We start from the raw sequence: 27,713 nt of genomic DNA on the forward strand, positions 1-27,713 counted from the left end.
AGACCCAATTTCACCTTTAGACAAACAGCTAGAAGGCAGGACGTGTAGTACAAACAAAGCAGGTTAGCGAGGCCACTCACTAGCATCGTTACAACCAACAGCAGAGCATCTTCTAGAAGATAACATCAGAAGAAGTTGTTAGGAATTTGTCTCAAGTTATTGTAAATTAATTTTATTTTTTATTTTCTCACATTCGTGTATAAATACACTTCAATTCCTTTAATGAGAATCAGAGAAGTTTTTCATGAATACTTCTTCTTCTAACATGGTATCAAGAGCCTTCGACTAATCGTCATTCACCATGGGTGCCTCATCTTCTCCCTCCCTCTTTTCCTTTTCTCATACTATCAACACCAAATTAGTCAATGACAATTATCTCCTATGGAAAGTGCAAATCTCTGCTTATTTACGAGGTCAAGACCTCTACTCCTATGTTGATGGCACCATTCTCCCTCCCTCTCAACTCCTAACTGAATCCTCAACCTCACCACCCAAACCCAACCTAGCTTTTACCTCATGGCAGCGCACTGATAAATTAGTCTTAAGTGTTCTTTTCTTCTCTCTTTCGGACTCTCTTCTTGGCCATGTTCTGTCCTCTAAAACTGCTCGTGCCCTCTGGGTCTCCTTGAAATCTATGTTTGCCTCTCACTCTCAGGCTAAGGAATTTCAAATACGATTCCAACTCACCAATCTGTCAAAAGGAGATCAGAGCATCACTGACTATTTCGGCAAGGAGCGTTCATTTGTAGACTCCTTGGCTGCTACAAGTAACTCTCTTCCTGATAAAGAAGTAGTTACTTATCTTCTTAATGGTCTAGGCTCCTCTTATGAAGCCTTTATAACTTCTGTCACCACACGGATAGAGCCCATCTCCTCTCATAAATTGTATCAATTACTGTTAATTCATGAAAGTCGCGCAACTCATCAACAGCGAGGTATAACCTCCTCTCTTGATCCATCTATTAATCTCAGTGTTGCTGCCAACCGAGATCATCGTGGATGTGGTTCTTACCATGCTGGACGTCAACGACGTGGTCGGGGTCATCTCTTTTATAACAATTGAGGTGGTCGTTCCTTCTCTCAAAATGGCTCTCCACGACAGCAGTACATCTCTAATCGCCCTACCTGTCAAGTGTGTAACGAGTCGGGACATGTGGCTCTGCAATGCCGTTATCGATTTGATCATACTTATCAATTCGAGACTCCATGATCATTCTCAGCAAATTACACAGCTCAAGACTCTCTGTCCGATTCATCTTGGTATCCTGATTCTGTTGCTACTCATCATATTAAAAATGACTTTAATAACTTGAATGTTTCATCTGAGCAGTATAGTGGCAGTGATTCAATATGCGTTGGAGATGGTTCTGGGATACCCATTCAAAATTTCGGTGACTCTTGTCTCTCTTCTTCTTTCTCTTCCTTTTTTCTTCGCAATTTATTGCATGTTCTAGATATTACCAAGAACCTTGTCTCTGTTCTGCATTTTTGCATTGGCAATTCATGCTATTTTGAATTTCACTCTTCTCATTTTACTGTGAAGGACAACAAGACAAAGAAGGTACTCCTCACAGGACCAACACGTAATGGCCACTATATTTTTCCTTTCAAGCTAGCACAACCACAAAGTCCAACCATTCATCTTGGTGAAAGAACAACAATGGCTCAATGGCACCGAAGGCTTGGTCATCCCTCCTTAAATCTTGTCTCACGGGTTCTACAAGAAAAATGTCTACCAGTTTCTTCTTTTAATTCATAGTTTTTTTGTCCAGAATGTCCTCTGGCTAAGGCCCATCAATTACTATTTTGTAATAGTCAAACTACTTATGCTCGTCCTCTTCAACTACTTTGTGCTGATGTTTGGGGCCCAACCCCTCATGTTTCTCGGTTGGGTTTTAAATACTATCTCTCTTTTGTGGATCAATACACACGATATACTTGGCTATACCCACTAAAACTCAAATATGATGTTGTTTCGGTTTTTAGCACTTTTTTGTCATATATTGAACGTCTTTTTAACTCAAAACTTCTTATCTCCAAACTGATGGCGGGGGTGAATTTAAACCTCTAACTCAAATATGTAAAAAATTTGGAATCACACATCAGCTTTCATGCCCTCACACTCATCAACAAAATGGGCTTATTGAAAGAAACATCACCACATTGTTGAGATGGGTCTTGCCTTGTTGGCACACTCGTCTTTACCTTTCACTTATTGGGCCGAAACCTTTGAAACTGTTGTTTACCTGATTAATATTTTACCATCTCCTACCATCAACAATCAAACACCACATTTTCTTGTTCACAATTGTGAACTTGATTATAATTCCTAAAAGTGTTTGGTTGTGAATGCTGGCCAAATATTAGATCTTATCTTTTACACAAATTTGCTTTCAAATTTATCTTTCTGCTTGTTTTTGGGCTACAACTCATTTCACAAAGGCTACAAGTGCCTTGACTTAACAACAAATAGACTCTACATTTCACGGGACGTGGTCTTTAACGAATCTTCCTTTCCAATTTCCAAATCACGGCCCACTTCATCTTCTCACCCTCTCATAAATCCAACAGTTCCGTTGCCTATTTTTCAACCCTCTCTTCTTGGGCCTGGCCCTGGACCTAGCCCAACTCCTTCCACCCATTCCCCTTCATCTCTTTTCCCTTCCATACCGTCATCTACCTCGCCCCTGTCTTCTTCCTCTGCAACTTCTCTCCCGTCAAATACTCATTCTATGAACCCAGATCCTCCTTCATCACTTATTCCTCCTCGCTCTCCCATTATAACACGTGCACAAACAAATTCCACAAGGCCTTGAATATTTACAGATGAAACCATACCATACTCCTCTTGGTATTGTTTCACTGCTTCTCTTACAGTTCCTGATGAGCCTTCTAGTTTTTCTGTAGCTGCGAAATTTCTTGAATGGTGGGAGGCTATGCACCATGAATTTATGGCTTTGCAACAAAATCAGACTTGGAGTCTAGTTCCTCCTACACCCACGACCAACATTCTTGGCTGTCCCTGGGTATACCAAACCAAAACTTGAGCTAATTGGTCATTTGAACAAAGGAAAGCGAGATTAGTCACAAAGGGTTATCATCAACAACATGGGTTGGATTACACTGAGACTTTTAGTCCAGTAGTAAAGCCCTTTACTATCAGATTAATAATCTCCATTGCTATTACTCGTGCTTGGCCATTAAGGCAACTTGATATTCAAAATGCCTTTTTAAATGGTAATTTGTCTGATGAAGTTTATATGCAACAAACTTAGGGTTTTGTGGATCCCGTGCATCCGAACTACATTTGTAAATTACACAAAGCCATTTACGGGCTCAAACAAGCCCTATGGGCAAGGTTTGCTCAACTGTCTTCATGGCTACTGGACTATGGCTTCAACTCCTAGAAAGCAGATCCTTCACTTTTTATTTTACAACATTCTAATATACACATTTATTTTCTTGTGTATGTAGATGACATAGTCATCACAACATCTCAACAATCTGCCATTGACAGCCTCATTCATGACTTGGGCCGTGCTTTTCCCGTGAAGGATTTAGGACGTCTTTTCTATTTCTTTGGTGTTGAAGTTGATCATACTCAAACTGGGTTAATTCTGTCACAACGGCAGTACATCAAAGCTTTACTCTCTAGAAGTCACATGCTCTTTGCTAAACCTATTTCATCTCCAATGGCTGCATCTCTTAAGTTGTCAAAACACGATTCTCTTGAATTTGAAGATGCAATTCTATACCGTACTATAGTTGGTGGCCTCTAGTATTTATCTCTAATAAGACCAGATATCTCTTTTGCAGTGAATAAGATCTGTCAATTCATGCACTTACCAAAAACTTCTCATTGGAGTGTTGTCAAAAGGGTGCTTCAATATCTCAAAGAAACTATCAATTTTGGGTTGCTGTTCAAACCTCAACGTGGCCTCCATCTTCAAACTTATAGTGATGTCGACTGGGGAGGCTGTCCTGATGATAGGAGATTGACTGGTGGCTTTTGTATTTATTTGGTTCTCATTTGATCTCTTGGAGCTCCAAGAAGTAGAGCACGGTTGCACGATCCTCTACTGAAGCTGAGTACAAGTCCCTTGCTTCAGTGGCTGCCGAAACTATCTGGCTTCAAACCATGTTTCGAGACCTTGGTGTTTCCCTTTCGCAAGCTCCTACTCTGTGGTGCGACAACTTGGGAGCCTACCTCTCAGTCAACCCAGTTTTTCACTCCAAGACAAAGCATATGGACATCAATTTCCATTTTGTTAGGGACTGTGTAGCAGCCAAGTCCTGACAAATCTCTTTCTACAACTCTCATGATTAAATAGTGAACATTTTGACAAAACCGCTGGTTGCGGATAACTTTCAGCGTCTTCGAACGAGTCTCAATGTAGTAGAAACTCCATTGGACTCGAGGGGGTATATCAGAATAACAGACCCAATTTTACCTTTAGACAAACAGCTGGAAGGCAGGACGTGTAGTACAACCAAAGCATGTCAACGAGGCCACTCACTAGTGTCATTACAACCAACAACAGAGCATCTTCTAGAAGATAACAACAGAAGAAGTTGTTAGGAATTTGTCTCCAGTTATTGTAAATTAATTTTATTTTTTATTTTCTCACATTCGTGTATAAATACACTTCAATTCCTTCAATGAGAATCAGAGAAGGTTTTCATGAATTCTTCTTCTTCTAACAGGGATAAGGGGGACCCTTGTTACTGACTGATCATTGGTGGCCTCTAAATCTGGATCTCTCACTCCCACACACACACGCAGTTAAGCAACCTATTTCATGGTCTTAATTCCTCCCCCCATGGCAAGAATTGTTATTTGTGTGCACGTTTGTCTGTGTCTTTTGTACCTCTAAACATCGAGTTCGGCTTTAGTCTGCGTGTTCTATCCGGCCATGCACCTCTGGTATTGTCTTAGAGGGTAGGCTGTTTTATAATAGAAGGGATCAGTGGGACCCTTGTTACTGACTGATCATTGGTGGCGTCTAAATCCGGATCTCTCACTCCCACACACACGCAATTAAGCAACCTATTTCATGGTCTTCCTCCCCCCATGGCAAGAATTGTTCTTTGTGTGCACGTTTGTGTGTGCCTTTTGTACCTCTAAACATCGAGTTCGGCTCTAGTCTGCGTGTTCTATCCGGCCATGCACCTCTGGTATTGTCTTAGAGGGTAGGTTGTTTTATTATGGAAGGGATCAGTAGGACCCTTGTTACTGACTGATCATTGGTGGCCTCTAAATCCCGATCTCTCACTCCCACACACGCAATTAAGCAACCTATTTCATGGTCATGTGTTTTGTTCCGTACATGTGTTTGGCTTTGCCTTCCTCGCCTAGCTAGCTGCTGCTGCATGCTGCCTTTCTGCACCAAGTAAAACACAGTACCCAATATATATGGAGGAAGAGCAGGCGGCGGCGAAGTTGCCTCTGATTGAAGCAGAGTGCTCTGCCCGTTTAAGGATTATCAATATTGATAATGATCAAGAACATGGTGGTCTCGACAGTGCCGGTGCCGGTGCCGGTGCTCCTGTTAAAACAAGATCGACGGCTGTTCTTTTTATTTGCACCTTTGCGACCGCCTGCGCTGCCTTCACTGGTGGTTGTCTAGTAAGTCGTACTCATGTCTTTCATTGTCTTATAATTTCTATATATGGACATCGATATATCATGTATATAAAAGTAGTTGTTTGTTTTTTCTTTGTTTGTTTTGTTAAATCATTTTTTGGTTTGTTTCGATTGAAAAGTCTGAAAAGGATAGAAAAAGGTTTAATGAGTCCATATTATGTATAATATCGGAAATAATGATAGAGTTACTATTCTATTACTATTTATTTATTACTCTTTTTATATTTAATTTTTTTTAATTTTTAATTTTACTTAATGATTAAAGAAGTGAATATTAGTAAAATTATATATATTTTTAATTTTTTCTTAATGATTAAGAATGTTAAAAAAATACTTAAAAGAAAATGATAAAAAAATAAAAAAAACCTTGAAATACACTTGGGTAGTAGATGGGTAGTAATAGGGTAGTAAGCCTATCACTACCCTAATATTTAATTAAAAAAAATTTAAAACACTCACTCTGGCACACTTAGAAAAATATACAAAGATTTTCTTTAAGAGCAGTGCTACTCTGCCGCCTGTATAGCATCGTTCGGTATTACCGCTAGTTGTAAAATTAATTTTTTTTTTCATTTTTCTATTCACATTTTTTTAATGTATTTAAATATCTTTAAAAAATAAAAAAAATACATCAATACATTTAAAATTATTTTTTTATTATTCGGTTTAAAAAAAAAAACTGAACGGTCAAACTGAGCGGTATGGTATGGGGGCATAGTAGAGTTTTCTAAAATTATAATAAAATGTTTTAAAATCATTTAATTCCAGGTCAGTAAGATGATAAAATGATGATAAATAAATTGCGCTCTTTGCTTTAATTAGCCGATTTGTGTCTTTGATTTTCTTTCTTTGGAGCACTCAAAGCAAGCTTACCCAGTGGCATGCATAACCAAACATCTTTATCTGGGGGGTCAATTTTTTGAACGTATAACATTAATGTAAAATACAAAGAGATAAATCTTAATTTTATTTCCACATTATTTCGTAAAAGCATAACTATATATAAAAGTTACATTTCGGTAAAAACATCTTTAAAAGAGAGCTTTCATTTAGAAGAAAAAATTTATAATTTGTCGTATATATGCTGAAATAAAGAGTAATGATAGATACAGTTTTAAGGTATGCAACTCTTGGGTGCTCTATTTGTAAAAAAAAAATGGAGTCTACCATTAAAAAATAATTTTGTTCGCGTGGATTTCAGATTTACCAACTTTTTTCAAAAATAGTGTGCGAAACTTATATACCTTATGACTGCAACTATGATTTCTTATAATAAAATCCTAAAAAATGCAACTTAGTATCTCGTTTAGATTTCTTATAACAATCTTTCATGGAATAATATTCATTTTTGAAAAAAAAAAGTGGGATCTACTAATAAAAAAATAATTTTTTTTATGTAGATCTCAGATTTACTCACTTTTATTTCAAAAAGAGTGCGAGGGATTTGCACATCCTAAGATTATAAATATTATTTCTCTATTTCATATAAAATGTTAACCTTAAATGATTCTTCTAATATTTATTTCACGTTTGATTTCATATTAAGAAGTTTAATCTCGTATAATCAAGAATTTTAGGGTTCATATTAATAATTTTGTTATTCTCACAAATTTAATTTTAGTTTTAAGCTCTTTTAGAACTTACCCATAAAATTGAAAGAAATGTAGGGAACAACAAAATTAATTTTGAAGGGGCCACAACATAATAGAAAATACATGATATATAAAAATTAAATAAAATTTTGGGTCATATAGGAAAAAATTGGAAGGAGGGGCATTTCTATCTATATGCAGATTTTTAAAAAGTTTGGGCACGCAGGGGTTATAATTTCTATGTAGATAGAATTTTGAGAAAAAAAAAAAAAATAGGAAGAACTTCAAATTATAAGTTTTTTTTTTTTTTTTAAGAGGGGGAAGTGGGTGGTGTGGCTATGGCCCCTAAGACATAAGATAGTTCCGGCCACTGACCTTACTCTCCGTCTTGGAAACAAGTACCAATTAAGGGCAAACAAGTATATTGAGGAAAGGATAAAAAAGACTTTAAAATAGAGTCAAAATAATGATTGAAATTGTCGCGAGAGAAGCGGATGGATCTAGCGGTGCATCCCGGTAGGATGTGGGATGGTGTATGTCGATCTGCTGATTGACTCGGGATGTGGACCAATGCAACTTGTTATGGCGGCCCAAACTAGGGTTGTAGGCTTGTAGCCTTTATAACTATGCTTAGCATTATTCTATTTGATGTTAGACTAAAAAAACATAAAAACTTTAGAGTTTGTTTGATTACATAAAATTAAATTATCTCATCTCATTTTATCTTATATAATTATTATAATTTTTCTAAACTTTCACATAAAATATAATAAATAATTTAATTTTTTCAAATTTCAAAATAAAAATTATATAAAAAAATTATATTATAATAATATTTTATTCAACTTTTAACAAAACATCTCATTTCATCTCATCTTATCTGAATTGCGTAACCAAACAAGACCAAATTTCTAAAATTGCAAACTCGAGGTTTAGGGAATGGAGCTAGGTTAATATATAATTAATGATACCATAGTAATTCAAATGATTGTCATGTTATATACAGCTTGACTCATGAAACGCTCTTGGAGGGAGAGGACATGCTATATTTTTTGAGTTAGAAAGTGTTGATGAAATAATTAAAATATGAAAAATTATATTTATCATCTCTATACACTATATTTATTTTATTTTATTTTTTATTTTTTTCTTATTAAATGTGTTATATATAAATTATGAATAGAAGAATTTAATTAATTAAAAAATAAAAAAAAATAAAAAAAATAAAAATAAGTGTGATGCATATGAGTGATAAATAGTAATGAAGTAGTGACAGTACTGCATCATCAGTCCTAGTGACATTTGAAGTTGACCTGGAGGTTTTATGGTTGCTTGATTAATTAATTTGCAGGCGTCATATACATCACCGGCTGAGTCTGGAATCATGGCTGATGTGGGTCTCACTGTGACGGAGGTACATAAATACTAAAGTAATATTAATTTTGGATGAGAAATTAATTCTATCTTTTAATAACTTTAATTATGATAATTATATTATAGCTATTTTAGAATTACTTTTATAACCGATTAATATGACGGTGTTCCTTTATAAAACATACTACATTTTTTTATTTGAATTTCAAGTTGTACTTACAATACTGTTGTGCACAAATCTTGCAATAGATGTCGTGGGATCGAGTGGAGATCTAGAGACGAAATTGATGCCGAAAAAGTAATAGTAGAAGCACATTGGAGTCAAAACATAAACGAAAGTAAGCAATCACACAAAGACACTAACATTTAAGTGGTTAAGTTTCAAACAATAGCTTACGTCTATTGGCAGAGTTGATCTTCAAAAGAATTCACTAACAAAATAGAATACAAGAGAGTTATCACAAATCACTCTTCAATTTCAAAACCCGAATACACCTAATGAGCTCTCAAATATTACAAAATGACTTCTCTCCCTTTCACTCACACATTTCTCTTTACAAAAATACGTTTATAATTAAATGACGCATGAATTAGGTTCTTTGAATATTCGTTCGAGCGAATAATCAGTCTAAAGTTTGCTTGAGCCAGAGTTGAGCCATATTCAAGCCAAGTCTCTGGAAAGACATTTTCAATAAAAAATAAATCACCTCCAAAAAATCTCCACCTTGACTTGAATTCCATCAAGCTTGAACAAAATGAATTCCCCCAAATCGAATTTAACCATTGGACAACAAAAACATCAAAGATGTCTACCGAAGATAAAAATAAAAATAAAGCTCCCCCACAAATCTCAAACAGAACATAACGTCTATCCTTAAAGAATTCAATTTTTACCAAAAAGTCTTCAATTCCATAGATAAATTGACCAATTCAGAGGCTTGGTCTTAATAAAGAGTCTCAATCTTTTCACACAAAGACAAACGAACTACGCTACAGACTGCGTAATTGAACAACAACTTCCGAATACACACGAAGGCTACAATAAATATTCTCTACCAAATTAAGAACACCACAAAGTTTGCATGAGCATATCCCGAAGGTGGCTAAATTGCCTCCTCTATCTACATGATGAAACTATAGACTTTCTCTCATTGTGCGCCAATGCCAAAATCAAAATCATGTTTCTTTCCATTATCATGATCTACACTCTATTGTGGAAGACAACAAACGCTGTGAAAGAAGAAAGGCTTGCCCAATAGCAAGCTGTGTTGACCACTTCACCCAAATCTGTAGACAAGCCTGGCAAACCCAAAAGCATGCTACGGGTTCTCTTCAAGAGTTTGATTCATCTGTTCTGTTACTCCAATTTTGTGGAGTGGATCCGATTGTACAGTATAAAAAACGTTCTACCTTCCTTTCTGTAGATCACTAGCCTTTTCAAGTACTTGAACACATCAAACACTTCACTCATTGCTTCAGAAAACAAATACAGTAAACTTTGTACCTCGAAGATAAGATAACATGGCACCACCTTGCACAAGATATACCTCGAAGATCAAAACAAACAAAAAAAGTTGCAGTAAACCTGAATCTGCAATGCTTCACAAGAATACAATGCCAACACAAAAGTCAAGCTTCCCTGTCTTTTAATCACATAAAGCAAAAGCTGCCAACTAACAAACGGCCATGCTTGTTCACCCATATGGCCCAATAACAGGTGTCATAAACAAGTAATACCTGAAACTAAAACATTTGACGATGCAGTTGCACCAATCACTGTCTCACAAAGAAGAAAATAAAGACCATCTATCTTCTTCTCTGTCATTACCACAAAAGAGTCCTTGTAGATTCGAATGACTGCACCTTCAACTAAATACTGATGATAACCAAAGGAGTCAACAATGCCAAAAGATATAAAAAATTTCTTCAAAGATGGAATATGCCGAATGTTAGACAAAGTTCTAATAGTTTCATCATACATCTTAATCTTGATTCGACTAATCCCAACAATATCACAAGCCATATCATTCCCAACCAAAATGGAATCACCGTTGAGTGATTCATTGGTAGTGAACCAATCTTTTTTGGGATGCATATGGAACCTACAAGTTGAATCTATGATCCACTTGTCACCAAAACGGCCACTAGAGCCGTTGACTGCTAGGGAACATCAGAGTTGATAGTATTCTCAATAACACTAACAACATTAGGGTATTTGCTTCGTCCTTTTTCAATCCGGGACACTCATTCTTGTAATGACCAAACTTATAACAATAATGACATTTAACTTTTTTTCTTCTTAGATTTAGAGTTGCCATTAGAATTACCTCCTCCTTGATTTGAACCTCTTCCACCAGATCCACCACCAGAAGAATATTTCACAAACAAGCCATCGACATGATTATTCGAGCCTTGTACACCTAAGTTTGTTCTTAACTTCTTAGAATTTAGAGCAAATTTTACATCCGCCAAGGAGATGCTATCTCTACCATACAACATTGAGTTCACAAAATATCAAATAACATAGGCAACAAACACAACAAAATTAAAGCTTGATATTCATCTTCAAGCTTAATATCAATATTCTTTAGATCCATAATAATTTTGTTAAATCCATCTATATGATTGGATATAGAAGTACCTTCCTTCATTTCGAGAGTGTACAACCATTACTTCAAATACAAATGGTTGGTGAGTAACTTCTTCAAATATAGACTCTCCAATTTCCTCCAAAGACCTGAGGTGATCTCTTCTTCGGCCACATCGCGTAAAACTCTGGCATAAAGAGATAATAAAATTTCACTATGTGCTTTCTCTTCCTATTCCTTTGTTAATGTAGAAGGTTCATCCAACACCTTATCCTCCAAGACTTCCATCAACCCTTATTGTCATAACAAGACCCCCATCTTAATGTGTCACAAGCTTAAATCATTTTGACCATCGAACTTCTCTACATCAAACTTCACTGAAGCAATCTCAAGAATAGATATCTACCACAAAGTTTGGCACTTTGATACTAGTTTGTTGGGGTCGAGTAGACATCTAGAGACGAACTAGATGTAGAGAAAGTAATAATAGAAGTAAATCAGAGTCAAAATAGAAACGAAAATTAGCAATTGCACAAAGACACTCAGATTTAAGTGGTTCGACTTCAAACGATTGCATACGTTCACTAGGGAATTCGATCTTCAAAGGAATTCACTAACAAAATGGAGTATAAGAGAGTTATCATAAATCACTCCTCAATTTCAAAACCACAATACATTCAATGAGCTCTCAAATATCACATAAGGAGTTCTTTCTCTTTCTGGCCGCAGTCACACGTCTTTACTTACAAAAATATATGTTTATATATATAAAACAACGTAGGAATTAGATTTTTTTGAACAATTGCCTGAGCTGAGTGTCGAGTGCGCATCGAGCAAACATTTTATCTGAAGTTTGCAAATGCTCGCTCGAGCGAACTGTCGAGCGGATGTCGAGCCAAGGTCGAGTCACAGTCAAGCCAAGTCTTTGGAAAAGAGTTTTCAATAGGAAATCAAGCCATCATTCCAGCAAGATTTGTAGTCAGACATCATTTACACACATTTATATATATATATAATAATTGTATACATGATTGGAGTGTATAAGTCTAGTGTATTCATTTTATTAAAAAAAAAAAAAACAAAAAAAGACAGAAAAATTTGGGACCCTTATAAAAACAAATTAACTTTTTTCTGATATAGTACTTTTAGGGTGTACAAGCCGCACACACTCATTTTAAAAAAAAAATGGAGTCTACCACTAAAAAAATAATTTTTCCTGTAAATCCTAAATTTATAAACTTTTCTCAAAAGAAGTGCACAAAACTTGCATATCCTAAAACTAAAAATAATATTTCTCTTTCAGGATAGATTCTATTTTTTTCAAAAAAAGTACGTGAGCTTTGTACATTTTAGAATAATGTTAGATACATTCATAGATTGCGCAAGCGTCGTGCACTTCTTTTGAAATTTTGAAAAAAGTAAGTTAATATAGAATCTAGATAAAAAATTTAAATTTTTAATAATAAATTTTTCTTTTTTTTAAAAAAAATACACAACGCTTACACAATCAATAACTATATTTAATATTATTCTCAAATTAAATTGTTTGTTTTCAAAGGCATGATCAGTTCTGTACTAGTACTGTTGTTATATAGTTAATCACTTTCTTAAGTGCTTGGATGTGTGGTGAATGCAGTACTCGGTTTTTGGTTCAATAATGACAGCTGGAGCAATGATTGGCGCCGTAATATGTGGGAGGATGACAGATATCATTGGTCGTAGGAGTGTATGTTCTTCAAATATATATATATATATATATATATATATATATATATCTCTGCTGGAATGAATAATATTAATGCAACTGTTGCATTTTAATTAAATGATAACTATATAGATATATATATATATATAAATATTCTCATAAATTTTCATTTTTATTTTATCGCAGACACTATGGGTTTTGGACATATTCTACACCGTAGGCTGGCTTGCCATTATTTTCGCTGAGGTTTGGGAATCTACCTACTCTTTTTCCTTTACCGATCTCATAGCTAGGCGTCTACTACTCGATTTGGCCATAAGACATTGGAAGTAAACATTAATTATTGGATCAGAAACAAATGAAAACGAAAAGTTATAGTCTAAATTTTAAATGCATTACAATTAATTACTTAATTACTGATCATGATTTAATATCTAACTATATATTAAGACAAATAAAAAAAATCTCGTGACGTACATAATATTAATATATATACAGTCATATTTTAACAATTAATGGGCACAGTATCTTAAAACTTAAAAGATAGTTGTAGGGCGTAAACCAAGTTCATGTGACTTTTTATATATAGTCTAAGATCGATGCATGATTAAATTGGAAACAAACATGATTATTACGTACATCCAAAAAAATAATAATGTTTCTTTCCAATTTTAATACAAAACTGCCAAAACAACATGATTAACAGCAATGTTTTTGATCATCATAACGTGCACTTGATCTGCAATATGCTTTGTGAATTATAGGGGGCTTGGATGCTCGACCTTGGAAGACTGTCGCTGGGAATTGGGTATGGGCTTACTTGTTATGTGGTACATATAAAATGTTGTAATTAAGCTGGTTTTGGTTTCATATATAGTACTTAATTGATTAATTAATGGCATCCCACTCATGATGTCAATTACAGGGACCTGTATATCTTGCCGAAATAACACCAAAGAATGTAAGAGGACTACTAATGTCAATCAGTCAGGTATTTAATTTATACCTTTATATATATATATATATATATGAAAAATAATTTGTGGAAATATTATATATAATTTGTCTTACTGATAATAAATATTTATTGCAATAATATATATTTTGAATGATTGATTGATGATGTGCAGTCAATGACTGGTTATGGTGCTTCTGTCACGTTTGTAATCGGTTCTTTCGTCACCTGGCGTTCTTTGGCCATAATAGGTAGATTTGTTACATGAGTTGATATAAAGCAATTAATTAATTAATTAATTAATACTTGATCCATAAAAAAAGCTTCGATCGAACATTAATATTTACAGATTTCATCTTGATCAGGTTGTATTCCGAGTCTGTTACTGCTCCTTGCTCTATTTTTCATTCCAGAATCTCCAAGATGGTTGGTGAGTTTAATTATAAATTAATTGGAAATTTTTACTATATTTTTAATTTAATTGCTCTCATGTGCAACAAATTTATAAAACATATTATTAATTTATGAAAAAATGTTCCTAAAGTTTTTATTGTTTTATAGGATTATATCGAAACCCAGCGTCTTCAACAGAACTCGGCCGACAATCTCCTCAACTTGTTTCGGCGAAAATATCTTCGTATACTCATTGTGAGCAGTAAATATATATATATATATATATATATATAAATATATGTTTCTCCTTTTGTACAATATTATTTGTTTGAAAAGAAATGATATTTATAATTTAAAGTGTGCACAATAAATTTATTTTTTAAATGGATTGTACAGAACTTATGTATTCTAAAACTGTATCTAACATTACTTCAAATTATTTACAGGTTGGAGTTGGGCTTATGGTAGTGCAAGCATCAGGAGGGCTATATGGATTTCTGTTTTATATGAGTGAAATTTTTGATTCAGCTGGTAAAAGCATTGACAATATTATTACCTCTTAGAATATAATGAAAGAAAGAACAAAAGTACTCATGCTCCCATATCAAAATTGTTTTTTCGTTTGTCTAAGACAGGTATCTCTAGTACACTGGGGTTTATCCTGGTGGCTGTTCTTCAGGTAGATCTTTATATAAAGATCCTTTTAGTTCAAATAGTAATTGGATTGATTTGTTTGGCGAGTTTCTTTGAAATTAATAGAGTTTCATTTCCTCTACAGATTCCTTTAATTGTTTCGAGTGATAGATAATTTTGGAAGACGAACATTATTGATGGTTAGATTATTAGACAAAAATCTTGTCAGCTTTCTTTCAACTTATAATTTGGCCAAAGAATTTTGACTAGAATGCAAATATGTTAATGCAGGCTTCTGCAACTGGGCAATGCTTAGGCTGCTTCCTCACCGGATTGTCCTACTTCTTGCAGGTATCGTATATATATAGCTTAATTAACATGACATTTGAAGATGAAGATAGAAAACTATTGTATGTTTTGATTTTTGAACATATATATGCACCACAATCAGGAACTTGACCGGTGGAAAGAAGCAAGTCCCATTTTGGCGCTATTAGGGGTTTTGGTATGCAAATTTATTTGACAAACAACATTTCTATCTGTCATTTTTTCAATCTCTCTCTCTCCTTTCATTCAATCAGTACTAAAGAATTGGACAAGACAGTGAAAGTACCACTCTGTTTTCACTAGGTATATATGGGATCTTACGCATTTGGCATGGGTGGAATACCATGGATTGTGGTGTCAGAGGTTTGTTTATGCTATATATCTTCTTCTTTTCTTTTCTTTTTTCTTTTTCTTTTTTTTTTCTTGTTAATGGTTTGTTCTGTTCTTCAGATATTTCCAATAAATGTAAAGGGTTCAGCTGGAACCCTTTGCAATCTGGTCAATTCGTTTTGTTCTTTGGTTGTTTCATACACTTTTAACTATTCATTCTCCTGGAGCCCGGCAGGTGAATGCCAATCTCCTGATCACTTCTGTCTTAATTCCAATGTGTTATGCACATGAGTTCTTATGCCAAATATTGTTGATCATGCATTTAAATATCTTTTTGTGGGGAATATTGCTTTTTTTTTTTTTTTTTTCAGGAACATTTTTCATATATGCGGGCATATGTGGTTTTGGGGTTGTTTTCATCGCAAAACTAGTGCCAGAGACTAAAGGGCGAACATTAGAAGAAATACATGCATCACTGATTCGTATTATGCAGTGAGAAACATTAATCAAGGGCCATGAAAATTGACAAGAATTACTCAAGGTTTTTATAATGTAATCATGAACTACTATTTATGAATTCAACACAAAGTGTGCTTTCAGCTGCTACGCAGTTTTATCTTCCAGTTATGATCCATCGTATAACCACGAACAAGATTTTTAGATTTAATTAAGTCATATTTAATTATTCAGATTTTGTTGTAGTTACCATGCAAACCTTAAGGTGCGAGGATCCACTTGTGAGAGAAATAAGACTTGAGTAACACTACTGGTGCTAATACCATAAAGAGAAGTATTGAAAAACCTTTTGCGCCAATCAAGAATGTCCTTAACACTTTTACCATACATTCAGTTATAATGTCCTCACTAGCCATATATACTAGCAAGTTTAAGAGAGTCTGTTTATCAATGAGTTAAACTAAGTTACATAAGGATTATAATGTCCAACCTCAAATAAGAGAGTAATTAATCTTTGCATTACAAGAAACAGACAACTTACATTATTACCCACAAAATTCTCAATGGCAAAATAGTGGTTTCGCTTTATGCATTAGTTACTCCCTTCAACTTCATTGAAAATTATAGTGGGTGTATCACATACAATTCTACTCAAGAAGTTTTAAAGGTTTTTATAATAATGCGCCATATAAGCCGCATACTCAATCTTTAGGTTTTCTTCTTGGTTATCACAAAATTATTATCTTATGCGCATATCATTGCACACACATTTAAGAAATTATTCACATCAATCTAAATTAAAACAAAAATAATTAAAACACGTCACAAGATCGAAAATTCACTAACCTTCTTAATCATTTATTGTACCACAATGCCTAGTTATTAATTTCTAACTTAATTTTTATACTAATTTATATCGTATAAGAGATTAATTTCAAATCAAGCCCAATCATGCTCTCACTATAATAAAAATAGTCTACTTAGCTAGTGATATGTAAAAAGTAAGTCCTTCAAAAATTGAAGAAATCAGTTTGGGCCAATCATATTAATCATGAACTATACAATGTATACATACTTAAGCTACTTAGTCCTCTATTTTATCATATTCTAAAAATTTGAAATCAAATTCCTAAATTAGACTAACAAAATTTAAGTGATAAAATAAGCTCTGAAAATTATATGTAATACAATCTGTATACAAAATTGTCACATTTAGCCCAAATAGTTATTATGTAAAAAATAATAATAATCTAGGCAATTTATAACATAAAATAAAATGTCTAATAAATGTGACAAAATGATTTCATACTATCACGACATGCATATATTCAGTAATCATAATTATGAAAACAATATTTCAAAGAAAAATATGTGGCATAACTATTTGTTAAATATATTAAAAGGAGAACGCTCTATTTAGTTACAATTTTTACTCACATAACAATATATTCTGACGTGTTAACTATAGATATGTTGAAAATTATGAAATTTGAAATTCAAAATCCAAATTAAAAAAGAAAAAAAAACTGATAAAATGAGTTTTACTCAATACATATAATGTTATGCATAAAATTGTAATTACATATAGTACCATATTAAGAATATAAAAAAGTTCAACAAAATATACCAATTATAAGTTCAGTCTAATGATCGAGCTCATGGACGTGGTACATGAGATCTTTGGATTCAAACTTCAAAACACTATCAAATACTACAATTTTGCCTCGAACAACCCAAAGAAAATTGAACTAGGATCAGTGGATGGGTTGTACGCCCACCACACTGGGCCGTGAGCAATATGGCCCAATCAAGCACAGGGGAGGCCTAGCCTACATACGGATCATGGGCCCTCTTTCTGGGCCACAAACTGGTTCAACAATAAAGCCCCCGGGCTGTCCTTTTGGGTGCCCAGTAACAATGCAGGCCCTAATTGCCTACTGGGTTGAAGGCCCAGTTACCAAAACCTTCTTTTTCTTTTCAACAGATTTAGGTTTATAAACAATATAGGCCTGGGCCATAAAATTTAAGAAAAACAATACAACCCGAGTTGAGCCCAGACCCAAACCCATTTAATCATAAAACAAAATCCCAACTATTCATCTTTTTACTCCACGCAATGGTTATAGTGCATGTAATGGAAGAAAAAAACTTCTCATTGCCACTCTCTCAGTCGTCTCTTCACGCAGCTCCTCAGTACATGGCAGACAGCGGCTTGTGGCGCTTCCTTTCTACAGCACTGCCACATCCTGGCTGTTGCCAGTGCCACGTTCTTCCCCTTGGCGTCCAAGGTGACTGCAGTAGAGCACTCTACTTTTCACGGAAGATATTGTTGGCGCTAGTGCGGGTGCGCAGCTTTGCACACAGAAAACCTCGCAACACCGGCCTTGTGCACCTTTCTGCCAGAAGTTGAGCATGCCGCATCGGCTAGGTGTGCGGCTTTGCGTCCAGCAGAGACGGCCACGCCGCACTTAGGTGCTCCTTGCACCTCCAAGTGAAGCCGTCGTGGGCTGCGGCCCTTTGTGTGCCTTTCCATCAGTCGTTCTCTGCCGCCTTCAGCAGAGCACGCAGCTCTGCGTGTAGAGCCACACGCAGAGATGCCGCAGCACCTCAGGCTCACGCCACTGCCCTCTGGCGTGTGCTGCACGAGATACTTAGGCACCTCGGGTGTTCGCTAGAGACCTCCGGCGTGCGTAGCACCAAGGTGTTCGGAGCACCTCAAGTGCGGCTTGCGAGCCACACCGAGGAGTAGAATGGCTCCAAGTATTCGTCGTGCCTCATGCAGCATCCGTAGCGTCATGCATAGTAAAATAGGTGGCAGCTACTCTCTCTGTACTTGTAGTTGAGTAAGGACTGTAAGCTTCAAGTCCTTGTTGACCGTTTCTCACGGAGGCCGTTTGTGAGAACGAGTCTCTCGCTTCCTTGAGTTTATGAGTCTTTGAAGTGGTCCATTCTGACTTATTCATCACGTTCATAAAACGTAGAAACTGATCCCATGAAAAACTGAACACGTGGGACATGTAGCACCGAAACTTGATGGAGGCTTCGGCTATAAATACTGTGTATGATCCCCAGACTCACTCACTCAATTTCCTTCAGTCTTACACCATCTAAATAGAGTGGAGTAGAGTTTGGAAGTGCCAAACACCAGTGAGAAACACAGCAAGTCAGTGAAGAACATCAATGGCTGGAGGTACTGTTCTTGGCATTAAAACCTGTCGATTCTTGTTTCTAAAGTGTTATTCCACATTATAGAATCGTATTTTGAGCTTACATTTGGTATCAGAGCCAGGTTTTATCTCTGCCTTGGTGTTTAAAACAAATGCTCTGTTCATCTCTGTTTTGGCCGAAATTTTGAGAAATTTTAAATTTTGATTTTTTGATGTTTTTTATTTGAAAGAAGTTTAGAAATCATTTAGAACAAATGCTCTGTTTATCTCTGTTTTGGCCGAAATTTTGAGAAATTTTAAATTTTGATTTTTTGATGTTTTTTTTTTTGAAAGAAGTTTAGAAATAATTTAGAAATAGTTTTTCTAAACTTTCTGTGATTAAAAACATGTTTTTTGACGTGAAAATGTCCCAGAAATTCAGTTCTGCGAGTTGTCTGGAGGTTGAAGACGACCAAAACGACATGTAGTTTTCAGCCTTATTGAAAACGACATGTCGTTTAGTGGGGGAAGTCTATCATTCAGTGTTGGTAAACGACACGTCGTTTTCAGTTTGGTGAAAATGACAGGTCGTTTAGTTCGCAGCCATTTGTTCAGTATAGAGATAAACGACGTGTCGTTTTCAATTTTGTTGAAAACGACATGTCGTTTTGTTGGGCTAGAGTTTATTCAGTATAGCAAATAAACGACATGTCGTTTTCAGTTTTAGTAGAAACGACATGTCGTTTAGTTGAGTCTCAATTATTCTGAAGAGAGAAAACGACACGTCGTTTTTCAGTTTTATAAAAATGACATGTCGTTTATGAGGCCTGTTTTCGTTTTATACAATGAAGGAAAACAACACGTCGTTTTTCAGTTTTGGAAAAACGACATGTCGTTTTAATTGGTCAGTTTTTCAAAAAAAAAAAAAAAAATTCCTCTTTTATAGATGGTCTGGAAAGTGGGTTTTTTGGGTGCATGCCCTTTATGCTTATAATTTTTATTTGATGCAATTTGGATAATTGTTATGCAAATTTATTTATTATACTCATATTTTTGCGTGAATTGATTAAATTTGCTCTATATTGATACATGCAATTTTTGGATGAATATATAGTTAAAAGCATGTAATTAAATGTTATGCATAATATTATAGTTTTGATTGTGCAATATTTATGCTTATATTATGAATATTTTGTGCATAATTATAACACGTTAGTATTAGTTAAAATTATGTAATTCATAATATTAAGCTAGTCGTATGCAATTTAATGTCTAGTGATCCATATAATTTTATATTAATTAGAGAATAGCCACAGTATCTTTAATTAAGTAAAATTATTATGATTGATTAGGATCACATAAAGAATATTAGACATTAATTGTAATTAAATATACTTAATATAATAAATTTTATCCCACAGGAATTTTTATTATATTTATATTATTAATTAGGATAAAATGTCAAGTTATTCATAAATTACCCACAAGAATTATGAATTTAGTAAAATAATTTGATAGTTTTATCATAAAAGTTTAATCTAAGATAGAATATACATCTATACATCAAATCATAATATACCCTTTAGAATTATGAATTAAGTAAATAATTTGATAAAATTCCATCATAAAGATTAATTGAATCTACTTGAATTAAAAATTTAGCCCACATGCAATTTTATGTCATTAGATTCAATTTTTAAGCATGATTTACATTGGTAAAACATGATATTATTTATTTAGGCCTCAGTTTTAACGTAAGCATGTAATCTATAATTTTATGCAGTTGCACAACCTGCAAATTTGTTTGATATTCGTTATGATATCCCTGAACTTAAGGGAGATAACTATATGGTCTGGAAGGAGAGTATTCTTCTTCATTTATGGTGGATGGACATAGATTATGCTATTAGGAAAGATGAACCACTAGCAGTAACTGATAACTCATCCCTAAGGCTCACTAGTGTAAAAGGTGTGCGTGAGCACATCATGCAAATGATAGACAATGTGGCTCAATTGAAGAAACTCGAGGTTGAAATGTTGGAGTCCTTCTTGGTGCAATACATCCTGAACACCCTCCCGCATCAATATGGACCCTTCAAAATCTCTTACAACACACATAAGGATAAATGGTCAATTAATGAACTCGTGATCATGTGTGTTCAAGAGGAAGGAGACTGATGATGGAATAGGGTGAAAGTGCAATGCTGGTAACGCGTGGAAAGGGAAAATCTCAAGCCAATTAGAAAAGAAAAGGCAAAATACCTCCCCAATGTGATATTAAAAAAGATTTCAGGTGTTTCTTCTGTAAAAAGAAGGGACACATGAAGAAGGAATGTGCCAAATTTCAGAAATGGCTTGCAGACAAAGGTAATCCAACCTCATTTGTTTGTTATGAATCTAATATGGTTAATGTCAATATTAACACATAGTGGATTGATTCTGGATCAACAATCCACATTTCAAATTCCTTACAGGGTTTGCAAAACCTAAGGAAGCCAGTGGGAAGTGAGCAAAGCATCTTTTCAGGAAACAAGATGGGCTCGCATGTGGAAGCTATAGGAACTTGCTATTTAATTTTATCTAGTAGTTTTGTTTTAAAGTTGGAAAAGAGCTTTTATGTTCCAACTTTCTCTAGAAACTTGATTTCAGTTTCAAGACTTGTACCTTTTGAATATTCCTTTAATTTTTTAAATTCATCATTCAGTTTATTTTATAAATCTGATTGTGTTGGGAATGGTACTTTGTCTGATGGTCTTTACTGTATTAATTTACAAAACAATGTCACTTATGATACAATGCATATTTACACTGGCACTAAAATGTGTGTTATTAATGAGGATTTCTCTAAATTATGGCACCGGAGATTAGGTCATATCTCTGTAGATAGAACTAAAAGATTAGTAAATGAAGGAGTACTTAATACTCTGGACTTTACTGATTTTGAGACTTGTGTGGACTGCATAAAGAGAAAGCAGACCAACAAGTCAAAGAAAGGTGCCAAAAGGAGTTCAAACATATTAGAGATCATACATACTGATATATGTAGTCCATACATGGACTCATATGGTTAGAAATACTTCATCTCTTTTATAGATGATTACTCACGATATATGCATCTCTACATGCCTCATAACAAGAACGAAGCATTAGATGCTTTTAAAATCTTTAAGGCTGAAGTAGAGAAACAATGCGGTAAGCAAATTAAGATCGTGAGATCAGATAGAGGTGGAAAATATTATGGTAGATATACAGAGAATGGACAAGCACCTGGGCCATTTGCAAAGTTTCTTCAAGAGTATGAGATTGTTGCCCAATACACTATGCCTGGTTCACCGGACCAGAATGGTGTAGTAAAAAGAAGAAACCAAACATTATTGGACATGATGCGGAGTATGCTTAGCAGCTCCAATCTTCCTAAATCCTTGTAGACTGAAACACTTAAGACGACAGTGTATATATTAAACCGAGTTCCAACCAAGGCTGTTCCTAAAACGCCATTTGACTTATGGAAAGGTTGGAAACCGAGTTTGTGACATATGCGCGTTTGGGGATACCCGTCTGAGGTGAGAATTTATAATCCATAAGAAAAGAAACTAGACCCAAGGACCATTAGTGGATATTTCATTGGATATGCTGAAAGGTCTAAGGGTTACAGATTTTATTGTCCATCTCACAGTAGTAGGATTGTGGAATCAAGAAATACAAAGTTTCTTGAAAATGACTTGATCAGTGGGAGCGATCAAACCAGGAACATAGTTTCTGAGAATGATCATTCAGAATCTCAACCTTCTACCTCCAGTGATAGATTGGTTATTTTTTATAGCACCCCTCAAGTACAAACTGATGTTGAACGACTAATCATTGAAGTTCCACAAGCTGTTGACAACATTCCAATAGATTAGGTAGTTCAAGAGTTGTCAACAATTCTTGAACAATAAGTTGAACCACATACTTGTCAGGAAGATGATGGTATAACATTAAGGAGATCTATTAGAGTAAGGAGATCAACAATTCCTAATGATTATGTTGTGTATCTGCAAGAATCTGACTATAACATTGGAGCCGAAAATGATCCTGAGTTCTTTTCACAAGCTATGAGTTACAAAGAATCAGAATTATAGTACAATGTCATGAAGGAATAGATGAATTCTATGAAGAGTAACGCAGTCTGGGATCTTGTTGAGTTGTCTAACGGTTTAAAATATATTGGATGTAAATGGGTCTTTAAGACAAAGAAAGACTCATTGGGCAACATTGAGAGATACAAAGCAAGACTCGTTGCTGAGGGATTCACTCAAAAAGAAGGAATCCATTACACAGAGACTTTCTCTCCTGTATCTAAGAAAGATTCCTTGCGTGTTATTTTGGCATTGGTAGCCCATTTTGACTTAGAGTTGCAACAAATGGATGTGAAAACAGTATTTCTCAATAGAGATCTAGAGGAAGAGGTTTACATGAAACAGCCTGAAGGATTCCCCTCTAGTGATGGTGAGCAATTGGTTTGCAAGCTCAAGAAATCTATATACGGTTTAAAACAAGCATCCCGCCAATGGTATTTGAAATTTCATAATGTAATTTCTTCATTCGGTTTTATAGAAAACGTTATGGATCAATGTATATACTAGAAGGTCAGTGGGAGTAAAATCTGTTTTCTTGTTTTATATGTGGATGACATTTTGTTAGCAACCAATGATAAGGGTTTGTTGCATGAGGTGAAACAATTCCTCTCTAAAGATTTTGATATGAAGGATATGGGTGAGGCATTTTATATCATTGGCATTAAGATCCATAGAGACAAATTTCGAGGTATCTTGGATCTGTCTCAGGAAACCTATATTAATAAAGTTTTAGAGAGATTCCGGATGAAGGATTGTTCACCAAGTGTAGCTTCCATTGTAAAGGGTGATAGGTTCAATTTGAACCAATGCCCGAAGAATGACCTTGAAAGAGAACAAATGAAGAACATTCTATATGATTCTGCTGTCGGAAGCCTAATGTATGCTCAGGTCTGCACAAGACCTGACATTGCATTTGCTGTGAGAATGTTGGGACGATATCAGAGTGATCCAGGTTTAGACTACTGGAGAGCTGCAAAGAAAGTAATAAGGTACCTTCAAGGAACCAAAGAATACATGCTTATGTATAGACGAACGGACAATCTGGAAGTAATTGGCTACTTAGATTCTGACTTTGCTGGCTGTATTGATTCACACAAATCAACATCAGGATACAGTTTTTTGATGGCCGGTGGAGTTATATCATGGAGGAGTGCCAAGCAGACACTGACTGCCACTTCCACTATGGAAGCTGAGTTTTTCTTTTGTTTTGAGGTTACTTCACATGGTGTATGGCTTAAGAGTTTCATTTCTGGGCTTAGAATTATGGATTCTATCTCTAGGCCATTGAGGATGTATTACGACAATTCAGCTGCTGTTTTTATGGCTAAGAACAACAAAAGTGAGAGTCGAAGTAAACACATCGACATTAAATATTTAGCCATAAGGGAACGTGTTAAAGAAAAGAAAGTAGTCATTGAGCACGTCAGCACTGAGCTAATGATCGCTGATCCTTTGACTAAGGGCATGCCACTGTTGAAATTCAAAGATCATGTAGTTATATGGGACTTGGTTTCATTATGTAATTTTTCATTGTATGAACAATGTTATTTTAATGAAATTCTTAAATATTTTGATTTTTTTCTCATATTGATGTGCACTTTAATTTAATTTTGAGAAAATTCATCTGTGTTGAACCAAGAATAAACATAGGGTTTATTCATTAAGAAATTGTTGCCACATAAATTTTAATGTTTAAGAAATAAATACATGGTAATATATGGAATGTAATACTCGTCATTAGAGGACCTATCGCCATGATTCATGTATTTATTACTTAAATGCAGATTATCGATGGGTTTAAGATGAAATATTAGATTAGAAGTGTGGACCAAGTGGGAGAATGTTAACTGTTTCTCACGGAGGCCGTTCGTGAGAATGAGTCTCTCGCTTCCTTGAGTTTAGGAGTCCTTGAAGTGGTCCACTCTGACATATTCATTACGTTCATAAAACGTAGAAACTGATCCCATAAAAAACTGAGCACGTGGGACACGTAGCACCAAAACTTGATGGAGGCTTCGGCTATAAATACTATGTTTGCTCTCCAGACTCACTCACTCAATTTCCTTCAGTCTTACACCATCTAAATAGAGTGGAGTAGAGTTTGGAAGTGCCAAACACCAGTGAGAAACGCAGCAAGTCAGTGAAAAAATCAATGGCTGGAGGTACTGTTCTTGGCATTAAAACCTGTCGATTCTTGTTTCTAAAGTGTTATTCCGCATTATAGAATCGTATTTTGAGCTTACAGTCCATTCTTATCTTCTTTTAGTTTAGGATTATGTAAGGGGATTAGCATCTAGGGTGCCAACGAATGCCTTTGATTCAAACTAACTCCGTCGAGACACTGCTTCCATGAAAACTGGTGTTGGCTAAAAAAGGGGAAGAGATGGGTATGTGCGGTAAAACCAGAGAATGTACACTTACAACCCCACAGATTAGAGAGAACCAACCCATTTGAGAAGAGATTTTCATTTATGCGAAGAATCTCTTTTTGGCACTAAGAGGAAAGGGACTGTATATAGCCCCTTTAATTTATAACCCCTGGCTGGCCACGAAGTAGGTGGCTTAAAAACCATTTCATGAATTCTGGCCACAAGAAGGGGAAGGGTGCCCACTATGGGCGCCCTTTATTACAATAACACTGATTTAGCTCTTAGTGAAGTAAATGAAGTAAATTTAATCAAATCCTGTTTACAAAGACATGAGGTTCATATATATATATACACACACACACACACACACACATTAGGCGGGAGCAACGTGCAAAGCACGTTTGCCTAGTTTTATGAAATGGTTATTTGTAAAAAATAATATATATTTTATAAAAATGATTAATTTTACTTAATAATTTAAGACATAATGAAATGAAATAAAAATATTAGTTCAAAATATCATTCAATTCAATGTAATATTTATTTGCCAACCTTATGTTTTCATTGCTTCAAGATTTTTGCCTGGATCAATTTTTTACCTTTAATGTAAATTTTATTTCTTCTGGTTCGGCAGGACAAATGGCCCAATAAATCCATTTTGGGATCGATGGTTTGAGGGCCCTCAAGATTCAAAAGGTTGCAAATGCTGGATATATATTCTGATGGTCATTGCTAATCTTAAGAATTAACTTACATAATAAGATACTGGCAGAGGCTTCAACTTATAAAGTCTTGGAACAAAGTTTTATTGTGATTGGTTTCATACAACTAGAGGAAACCGTGTCATTAGCAAATGTTACTTGGAATGCTTCATTGTGCATACTGGGACTTTGTAACAAAAAATTCCTTGTCAAATAATTCATGAAATGCTTAATGGTACAGATACCAATTGTACGGTATGATTCGATATGACAATGGTGTTTCTTCAAATCTATTGTGTAGAACACAATATTTTATAAGACTAATCAAAACTGAAAACAATCTACAAATTTGATTGGAAGGAGCTCTCATACAGTTTAGTTGGTACACGAACGTTTATGTTCACTCATCCTTCAAACCCATGAATGAATGGACAGATGAATGTTATTTTTTTCCTTATTTCTATTGCTCCTTATTCAACTTGGTGCTTTTCCAGAAACCTGATGAGCAATCCATCCTAGACCGCCATGCAGTCCGTCTCCTGTGAGGGCACAACAGGCTTGAATGTGCCAATGATCAGGATTCTTGATGCTATGAAGGGAAAGGCAATCGGTGATTTCAGCTGGGGTCATTGCATCCTTGAGGTCCTGTTTGTTTGCAAAAATTAGTATGACAGAGTGTTGTAGATCCTCATGTCCCAGCAACCTAAAGAGTTCGTCCTTCGTTATAGAGATCCTGGCTCTATCAATCAATGTTATCTATCACTGCAATAACTGCATGAGTCTATGTATTCTCGCGTCGGGGGCAAACATAAAAAAAATGGGACTTATTAGTTGTGGCGGGGAGAGACTGCCAAGGGACCAAAGAGAATGTGGATATTGTTGGGCACCAACGGTTAAGATATTTTACTAAACTCTCTAGATATAAGAGTATTCTAGCAAAATTAAGGAAAAACAGTAAGGAAAAAATAAGAAAATAGTAAGATAGAGGCCAAAATGGACGAATTATAATTTGGACCAATTCTAATAGACTTCAAAATCTGTCACGGCACGTGGGGCCTACATGCCTGTCTCCTTGCAGCCACAACAGTTAAGTCTGGAAGATTTAATGGTGGCAAATTTATTGGTTCGACACGTGGGGAGGAAAGCTCTCAAAAGGGATGGAGCGTGAGGCCTATGCTCAATGATTATTACAAAATCGCAACTTCTCTCCAAACGATTGGCAGGCTACAAACCTTCTTATATCACGCGTCTCTTAGATATTGGAAAATTACAAATCTATCTTTTTGAACCTCGAAAGAAATAAAGTAACTAAGAAAATGGAGGCTTCCCCTTCCTCTCTGGCTAAAAAAAAAAAGTCAGATTTGGGCTTTGGAGTCTTTTCG

General features: G+C 35.1%; 1 protein-coding gene across 1 annotated transcript in view; it reads left to right on the forward strand.

Moving 5' to 3' along the window:
• The first annotated feature begins 4,668 nt into the window (after window positions 1–4,668).
• Window positions 4,669–27,713, forward strand: part of LOC121261516 (sugar transporter ERD6-like 15) — a 68,268-nt gene continuing 45,223 nt past the window's right edge. The window contains 11 exon segments of the mRNA XM_041163939.1: window positions 4,669–5,626; window positions 8,588–8,650; window positions 12,835–12,924; window positions 13,090–13,149; window positions 13,668–13,733; window positions 13,829–13,894; window positions 14,034–14,109; window positions 14,224–14,288; window positions 14,420–14,506; window positions 14,698–14,782; window positions 14,887–14,930. Coding sequence (XP_041019873.1) covers window positions 5,414–5,626; window positions 8,588–8,650; window positions 12,835–12,924; window positions 13,090–13,149; window positions 13,668–13,733; window positions 13,829–13,894; window positions 14,034–14,109; window positions 14,224–14,288; window positions 14,420–14,506; window positions 14,698–14,782; window positions 14,887–14,930 — 915 coding nt within the window. The 5' untranslated portion in view covers window positions 4,669–5,413.

The sequence above is a fragment of the Juglans microcarpa x Juglans regia genome, chromosome 4D (genome assembly GCF_004785595.1).
Source record: "Juglans microcarpa x Juglans regia isolate MS1-56 chromosome 4D, Jm3101_v1.0, whole genome shotgun sequence".
Classification (NCBI taxonomy): Eukaryota; Viridiplantae; Streptophyta; class Magnoliopsida; order Fagales; family Juglandaceae; genus Juglans; species Juglans microcarpa x Juglans regia.